Source organism: Hippocampus zosterae, chromosome 17, assembly GCF_025434085.1.
Source record: "Hippocampus zosterae strain Florida chromosome 17, ASM2543408v3, whole genome shotgun sequence".
NCBI classification, from domain to species: domain Eukaryota; kingdom Metazoa; phylum Chordata; class Actinopteri; order Syngnathiformes; family Syngnathidae; genus Hippocampus; species Hippocampus zosterae.
Genome location: NC_067467.1, coordinates 6,279,288 through 6,288,242, shown reverse-complemented (window position 1 = coordinate 6,288,242; position 8,955 = coordinate 6,279,288). Strand labels below are relative to the sequence as shown.

The 8,955-nt window shown below is 43.8% G+C and overlaps 1 protein-coding gene across 2 annotated transcripts; it reads left to right on the top strand.

Annotated features, from left to right (window-relative positions):
• gper1 (G protein-coupled estrogen receptor 1) lies at positions 1 to 8,131 on the top strand. 2 transcript variants are annotated; one of them, XM_052049593.1, is made up of 3 exons: positions 1 to 572; positions 5,081 to 5,655; positions 5,725 to 8,131. In XM_052049593.1, exons 2-3 carry the CDS (start codon positions 5,377 to 5,379, stop codon positions 6,400 to 6,402), a joined length of 957 nt encoding a protein of 318 aa, XP_051905553.1. In that variant the 5' UTR covers positions 1 to 572; positions 5,081 to 5,376; the 3' UTR covers positions 6,403 to 8,131. The 2 variants fall into 2 exon arrangements, with proteins under 2 accessions (XP_051905553.1, XP_051905552.1); XM_052049592.1 differs by having other exon boundaries at positions 5,081 to 8,131.
• Positions 8,132 to 8,955: the final 824 nt, after the last annotated feature.

Sequence of the window (8,955 nt, the reverse complement as noted above, 5' to 3'; positions counted from 1 at the left end):
TATTAAATTGGTGCGAGGGTCAAACCTCATGTCTAGCCTGGATGGAGCTGTTGCCTAGCAACCATACAGCCCACTAAACTGAGCTAATCCTTTTATATTTGGGTCGAGAAGCCATCGATATACTGGATGACTGATTTTTATCCTAAAAGTGCGTGTGGCAGTTTTGACGATTGTTCTGCACTGATTTTCATCGATCATGTGACAGATTGGTATTGTTGAGCTACGTTTGCAGTTCTGTCTAACGTGCTCCACATTAATTTCACATTTACCTCTGCACAAATGAAGTCGTATGAAAAGAATGTTTCCTCTTCATTTTCACCAAGTACTGAAACCAGAAAAAAGGTCTTGACAAGAGTCTGCCGGGGGAAAAAAATGTTACAATGACATTGCACACGTTAGACTTGTTTTTCTTGATGTTTTTCCCTCATTAAGAAGCTTCTTGCTGAGCTAAGGAGTAGCAGAGGTTCAGAAACCTTTATCTAGTTGGAACATTTGGCCCGTTGGATTCACATCTTTCGTTTGGCCGGCAACTTGAGTTTACAAGAGCTCAAGATTCACAGTCTTCTCTTAACGTAAGAACAATTTTGAGTCTTTAGCAAAAGTAAAGTGTGTGCTTTCATTAAAATCAAGACTATTTAGTTAGTTAGGCTAAATCCTATAAAATAATAATTTTTAAATTTTCCCACAATTGCGCATATTGACTTGCTATGCGCAATTGTGCGCTCACAACCATTTCACAGGTGGACTGGACGAATCTCACCAACAATGAAACCTTAATAAACGGTTTTAGAAAATGCTGCTAAGATTGAACATTGTTTTCTGCATTCTTAAATTGCTATCGTCAAAATCAAAGGTAATGAGTAATGCTTTTTGGGGCATAACATCTGGTATTTTTTGGGGAAGTTCCACCCTCTGGAATTGGGATGGGTTGCTGTTTTTATGGTTTACTGTATGTTTGAACGACTTCCGTCCATTCGAAAGACATCGTCCATTTAACTCATTCACTCCCAAAGACGTTTTTAAACGTCTTTTCAGACTAGGTCCACAATTGGCTGGCACTGAATGAGTTAAAACTGTTCCTGCCACATTGTAACTTCCACTCTTCCGTATTATATTCCTTATTCACAGAAAAGTCTCAAAGGGCTTCACGGACGAACCCACAGCTGACAAATATTAGCGACATTCCCTGGTCTAAAATGGAGGGTTTGGGGGACGAGGGGGGTTAGACAATACAATCACATACCATTGAGGAACCATCTAGTGGTCAGTAGTAGAATTACACCAGAATAGACGAGAATTATAATGTCAGTTTTTAACTGTACAAAAACCGCCAAATAGCTGCACCGCAAAACCTGAACCCATGATGGCGGTGACTTTACTTTACATGTGTTTTCTTAAACATCTACAATTATTTACAGTCCTTTCAGCTGTTGTGAAAACGCTACATAAATAAAGATGGAATCCTGCTCGACCTGCTTTCAAAAACATTAACAGTCCTGAATGAAAGTAGCGCGTTTTCAAAAACAAAGACTGAAAATTCTTGTGACGAGTTAATTTTAGTCTTGGATGCCAGATATTCTTTCTCACCACTCCTCGTTAAGAGAAGAAACCACAACCTTCCACCCCCTTGCCAATCTTCTTTTGTTGATTTTCCCTGTTGCTAAGGACACACAAAAATGCAGTTTTAACAGATCGGCTTTGTGTGTGTGTGGTTTGTGGCTCTTGGAGATGTTGAGATGTCATCATTTGCTTCCAGATGTTAAAGTAGAGGCAGATGAGGCGGGTCGGACCGTGCCTCGCGTAGTCCTCCCACTCCTGTTACCACACAGCCTTGAACCCCACAACTTGCCATCAACTGTCACTCCAAAGGTTATTACTGCCAGATTAAACTTAATGGACGATTTATTAGGTACACCTGTGCGGTGTATATTTATATTCTGCATAGCTGTGTCTATAGTTAAATAATTCAGAGTAGGTCTTACACCAATCTATCAATCAATATTTTTTTTTAAGTATTTTAAGTCATTTTTGCAAAGAAATCATATGTCCATTAATTAAGTGTTCACCATGTTAGCTGTGCAATTTTACGGGAGCAATGGATAGTATGCTAACCAAATAGGGAAACAGTAACATACTCTGAATACTTTCTCGATACAATGGGGATATTAACGTGTAGCTATGATTATTTGTTTTACTGTAGTGTTTGTGCTCAGTCAGCAAACACTGTTTATGCGAGAGGGCCCTCTGGTGGATTCTAATGAGAAGTGCAGTCTTCAGTGTGTCTTGACTTAACTGACTGACTTCATCAACATTCACTTATCAAGCTACCCCAAACACAGTCCAGGCACCAAATTGGATATCGGCTCATACCGTTTTCACATGTGCCTGAAGGCTAATTAGATCACAGAAAGTCTTTCCTGTCGTTGCGCAGTATCCACTGTCATAGATTAAGGGCCCCTACTGTAACCTGTCATAATTGAAAACAGGCCCTATTTTGTATTTACTGCATATCTGAATGTATGCCGATACCTGAAATTTAGTTGTGGATTTCTCACAATTTCTTTCTTCATCTGCTTTGTTTTCGGACAGCAGCAGGTGCTCTGACAATAACCACGCAGATGAAGATGATTTTATTGTTGTTTCTGGCCACGGTGATGGCAAGTGTCCCAAGTGTTGCCAAGTAAAAATAATTTGATTGCATTCTATTTTTATTAGCGTAATTCAGTCTGCCCGGGCGTAAAGAAAGGTTCTGCTCGCCCTCCACCTCTGTGAGGTAGGACGGTGTCGCATTTCCTTACATATCAACGATGATTTAGTCTTCAATGAAACTCATTTACGGCGTATGTATTTTCATAAACATCAAAGACATTTCGTCTCCAATGAATGTTTGTTCTTTCGTAAACATCAAAGTTCATCATCTTCCACCAAACTAGCTTCGTATAAGTTTCCGTACACATGAGCCAGTAGGAGTTATTTTAAAACCAGGACGTTTTCATATGATGGTGGAGTGCTCACACTCGCCCGATTTGTGTGTAGGCAGCGTGGTGGGATCTGTTCCTACCCGGTGACGGTGTGCATGGTTGTTCGTCTCTACTTTTACCCTGCGACTGACTGGCAACCAGTTCAGGGTGTCGTGCGCCAGTCGCCCAAAATCAACTGATCGGCTCCAACATCGCACACAAGTCAGCCGAGTGTACCACTACACCATCAGCGACCCTTATAAAAGTGAATTATATTTTATTCCAATTGTATTATTCCGATTTAGTCGGCATTAATGTTTCCAGGGGCAAAGATACTGTTCTGTATCCACCTGATTGAATCCGACAGGTGACCAATTATATTATGTTCACATGGTATTATAATCCATATAAACCGTAAAGGTCATATCAAGGATGTACAGCAAATAGAGACAACTGACAATGACACTATACACTAATGAGATCGTATCAGTATATTCTAAGCATAAAAAAAAAAATCAGTTAAAAAAAAAGTATCTTAGTTTAAATAGTGATGTAGATGTTTCAAATCAGTCAACTTGAGCTGTTATGGGAGGAATATAAGGGAAGATGATGAATCATGTCAAAAGTCCAAGTGACATCTTGTCCGGCCTGCCTCCTCCTCTCTCCGCAAAGGGGGTGGGGGGGGGGGTGCATACACAGCAGGTGGTGCGACAGAGGATCACGGACATGGGATTTGTTAATCTCCACTTGTCTGACTACTTGTGCACAGGATAAGGAGAACCAAATTTTGGGGACAAGTAAGTGCAATTTTGGATCCATCATTCATATGTTTGGGGGTGGGGGGGGGGGGGGGGGTGTTGTCTTGGAGGAACTTTTAAAGGCCCTTTGCATGGAAATTAGATCTGCAGTCATTTGAATGAAATGCAAAAAAATAATTTATTCCGGCGACATTAGTTAGTTTTAATTTCAGCTCACTTTCCCGTCTAAATTTGTTTTGGCTGTTTGCTATTCTTTGTTTGTTTATAAGAGCTGCTATAGAAGAGCAGGTCTTATCATATGCTGATCATAACGTACTTACGTTAACTTTTGATGATCATTTTTAAAAAATATATTTATCAAAAGAAAACTTTTAACAATTTGGCATCATTTTGGGGTTCTTTGCTGCCGGTCATTACATAATTGTACTTTTTATAACGTGTTGATCAGTGTTATGTGATATCTGTCCATGTTTTGTCAGACACCACTGGATTAATAGGAGCTAGCGTAAGTGACTTAAAAAAAATAATTCTCGTGCTTCTGAGTGACATTTGATTTGCAGTAAAAACGCAATTAAAATCTTGCTGATTTTTTTAAAAATTTGGCACAGTATGGCGCAATGCATCGTGTTAGCAATAAAAAGTGACCTTAGCAGCGATGATGCTCTTCTTAATAAGGATACATTGTTACATTGTTACACTACAACATTACATCATTTTAGCTCTTAAAATTGATTTTTTGTGTGTGTGTGTGTGTGTGTGTGTGCATGCGTGACTCCGCGCTTAACAAGTCAATACTTTTAATAAGAGTGCATTAATTTTGCAGAGAGTTTCCTCCGGTCCAGGGAAAAGCCTGCGGGCTGGGAATGTTTGTTAAAGGTCATGTTGGCCAAACAGATATCAGGATTTCTTTCTCTGGGGAACATCTGACAACCAAAGGCAGTTGACGTTAAAGTGCACAATTTAAAAAAAAAAAAAAAAAACAGTGATGTAATTCTATATATCGGGCTATGCAGTGTATTTAATAATCGTGGGATAGCCGGCCAAAACGTTTTTAGCTTGCCATATGGATGACGCGACAGCCAGAATTGGCCAAAAGGATTTTGAAGGCGGAATTTCAATGCATCTGCTTAAGCCCGCAGTTTGAATTTTAATGATGGCACTTATTTGTCTGCCATGTCGTGAGGACACAACAACAAAAAACAACAATAAAATTTTCAGAACAACTACTGAAATAAATCTTTGGGTCAAGACCTGAACTGAACTTAATCCAGTTTTTGTTTGTTTGTTTTTTTTTCCCACCCTCCCTCGATGACAGATTCCCGTTTGTATTGAGTTTGTTCTAATCTTCCCTTCCCTCCTTAGCTCAGGTGTCACGTCGCCGTGGTCTCCAGCCGAGGTCCGCTTAATAAAGATGGAGCGGCGGGGGGAAAGCGGCGACCAGTGACGCATCGAATCAATCGCAGGTGCGTTAAGGCCAAAAGGTGGCTTGGAAATGCCCCCGCGTTGCGTCTGGAGTCCGTCCCCCACGACCGCCGATGGAGCTTGACGCGTCGGCTTTCCTCCGTCGGCATCCATGATCGGGTCCGCCCGGCCGAAGGGCTCCAACCATGTAGCGGCGTCGGTGTCGGGTGATCCGAAACTTTCCCCCATCAGCCACTATGGAAGTGCAGACCACCTCCCTGGTGTTGATTTACGTGAACGTCACAGTCAACGCTTCCGATGAGTTCAACTCCACCGAGAGCTCGGAGAAGTCTTACACCATCGGGCTCTTCCTATCCTGCCTGTACACCATCCTCCTCTTCCCCATTGGATTCATCGGCAACATCCTGATCCTGGTGGTCAACCTGAACCACCGCGAGAAGATGACCATCCCCGACCTGTACTTTGTCAACCTGGCAGTGGCCGACCTGATCCTGGTGGCCGACTCGCTCATCGAAGTGTTCAACCTTAACGAGAAGTACTACGACTACGCCGTGCTGTGCACCTTCATGTCGCTCTTCCTCCAGGTCAATATGTACAGCAGCATCTTCTTCCTCACGTGGATGAGCTTCGACCGCTACGTGGCGCTGGCCGGCTCGGTGGGCTGCAGCCCGCTGAGGACCATGCGCCACGCCAAGCTCAGCTGCGGCCTCATCTGGATGGCGTCCATCCTGGCCACGCTTCTGCCTTTCACCATCGTGCAGACGCAGCACCGCGGCGAGCTCCACTTCTGCTTCGCCAACGTCTTTGAAATCCAGTGGCTGGAGGTGACCATCGGCTTCCTGGTGCCCTTCTCCGTCATCGGCCTGTGCTACTCCCTGATCGTCCGGGTCCTCATGCGGGCGCAGAAGCACCGCGGCTTGTGGCCGAGACGGCAGAAAGCTCTGCGCATGATCGTGGTCGTGGTGCTGGTCTTCTTCATCTGCTGGCTGCCCGAGAACGTCTTCATCAGCATCCAGCTGCTGCAGGGCACCGCCGACCCGACCCGCAGGACCACCGCCACGCTGTGGCACGACTACCCGCTGGCGGGGCACATCGTCAACCTGGCCGCCTTTTCCAACAGCTGTCTCAACCCCATCATCTACAGTTTTCTGGGGGAGACCTTTCGGGACAAGTTGAAGCTCTTTGTCAAACAGAAGGCCAGCTGGTCGGCCGTCGGTCTCCATTTGGGACCTTCGGTCAGGACTGATGTGTCGCAGGTATGAAACAATACCTCCCACTTATGCCTCGTGCATTCAGTAACCTGCTCACTGTATGAACAAACCCCCCTCCCCCCAAAACAGGCTCTGTACATATTATTAATCCCATTCCCTCCATCACGTGGATTACGTTCAACATCACCCATGGGATCAATCCATTAAGAATCATTCCCGGAAATGTACAACAGCCGTTGCTTTCTGTAGGCATAAAAAGCAGAATTAAATAAGATCTTCAGTCCATCCATCCATCCATCTTCTACCGCTTATCCGGGGCCGGGTCGCGGGGGCAACAGCTTTAGCAGGGAAGCCCAGACTTCCCTCTCCCTAGCTACTTCTTCCAGCTCTCCCCGGGGGATCCCGAGGCGTTCCCAGGCCAGCTGGGTGACATAGTCTCTCCAGCGTGTCCTGGGTCTTCCTCGGGGTCTCCTCCCGGTGGGACATGCCCGGAACACCTCACCAGGGAGGCGTTCAGGAGGCATCCGAATCAGATGCCCAAGCCACCTCATCTGGCTCCTCTCGATGTGGAGGAGAAGCGGCTCGACTCGGAACCCCTCCCGGATGACCGAGTTTCTCACCTTATCTCTAAGATCTTCAGTAACAATCGAATTTAGTGTGACACAAAATAGGACCACCATCTAGTGGCCAACCATGGAATTACATGCAAAATAGAGTCACAAACAGTTAAAAAAAAAAAAAACTCTACAAAATAGCAAAATCATGAATCCGGAACCCATGATGGAGGGAGGGATTACCGTGTTTTTACACCCGTCTAATCATTTTATCATTCAGGGTAGCCTCATGCTTTTCTTTCAATGATTTCTTTGGCAGCAGCATTGTGGTCAGATGCTTCACAACTTATTCAGTACCAGCCAATTGTAGACCAAGTCTGAAAAGACGTTTTTGGTAGTGAATTGAGTGTGAACATATCAGTTCTGAGATTCAAGGTTCAAATCTGGGCCTCTGGCCTTCATTAATGGAGTTGGCATGTTCTTGCATTGGTTTTCTCCTGCTACAGCAGCTTCCTCCCACATTCCAAAAACAAAATGAAAGACTATATCGTCGTCCATCGGTTGTGAACGTGAGTGCGAATGCTTGTTTCTCTATAAATGCCCTGCGATTAGCTGGCGACCAGTCCTGGTTTTGCCTTGCTCGCTGCCTCTTTCCTTGCATGATCTGCTTGGCTTAAGCACCTTTAACGCAGAATTGGGCAATATTGACCCTGCAATTTCTTGCCTGGTGAGGCAGGAACAGCAAATCTGAAACAACAAGACCTCCGCCAAGGCCAAAACTTGTGTTTTTTGGTTTTACCCCATGGGTGTTGCCAGAAGCTGTTTTTTCCTTGCGTGATTTGCAATGCTCTGTGGGCAAAACAAAATGGGGATTGGACCACATTGACCAAGCAATCGACCTTCTCCAGAGGGAATAATCAGAGCCGTAAAAGTGGCAGGCCGACGCCCAAGTAACAGCCTCAAATCAGATGCCACCAAAGACCAAATTCCAAAAATGTCGGGCTCACTATTCTGGCTCCGATGTGGCAATTTCGCCAGAGTTTTCGCTTGACGCCGGATGAACTCCATGACGCAACTGTCACGTTTATCCAAGTTGTTGTTTTTTTTTTTTCCATCGTCTCCTGTGGTTTTTCTGTGGCGTTTTCCCATCATGTCACAAAGAAATATTTTGGATCCACACCAAATTTTTCCCTTGCCTAAACGCTGCAAAAAAAAAAAAAATCAAAGAAATCCGCTGAGCATATTTCCCCCTCCCCCCTGCATAATCGTGCTTTTGATGTTGACCCACATGTTAGCCTAGCTGCCTCTAACTGTTCAAAGGGAAATCTGTTACATAAACAACACCATTTTATATGTTTTTGTGTATCTTTCAAGTGCTTGTAATCCATATGCATTACGTTTCCAGTACAGCAATGCCGGGGTAGAGAAAGTATTTCCCGCGTGCCGCTAACAACCGGCTTCGTTATGATAGCCAGGCAGCCAGGCATTGACATTATCAAGAGTCCTGCCGAAAAATAAATAAATAAAATCCCCAAATTACCCAATTAATTTCTCGCAGTGTATCATTGATTATTTTATTGTGGATCGGGAAATGAATATGGGTTCAAAAAAATGTTCTTAAATGATGCTCAACGAATTAACCAAGTCTTGCAATTTAAAAGGAGATTGAATTATTCTGATGATTACAATCAACTTTTTATTCATTTATTTATTTATTTGACCTCATCAGAAATGACTTTGGCCTATCTGTCCACGTTAAAAACCAAATGTGGCCCTTGAGCGCTCAGGTTTGCCCACGTCTGATATCATGACGAGACCATTTGTACACAAACTGAAATAACGCATTGATGAATTCATGTGTAGAATGTTAGAAGGAATTGCAGTCGAGGGAATTGTTGTATGAAATGACAATATGTCATGCAACAAAACGACTTCAGAGTTTTGTTAACATCCTCGACTCTTTTGGGGAAATCTTTTGCACTTTTTTTAGGGGGTGCATTTTGGAGCATAATGATGTCTTTAAAAAAAAATCCTACATTGGACATTGCGA

Excerpts from the sequence above, each read along its gene's own strand:
- gper1 (XM_052049592.1), top strand. The coding sequence starts at position 5,377 with ATGGAAGTGCAGACCACCTCCCTGGTGTTGATTTACGTGAACGTCACA.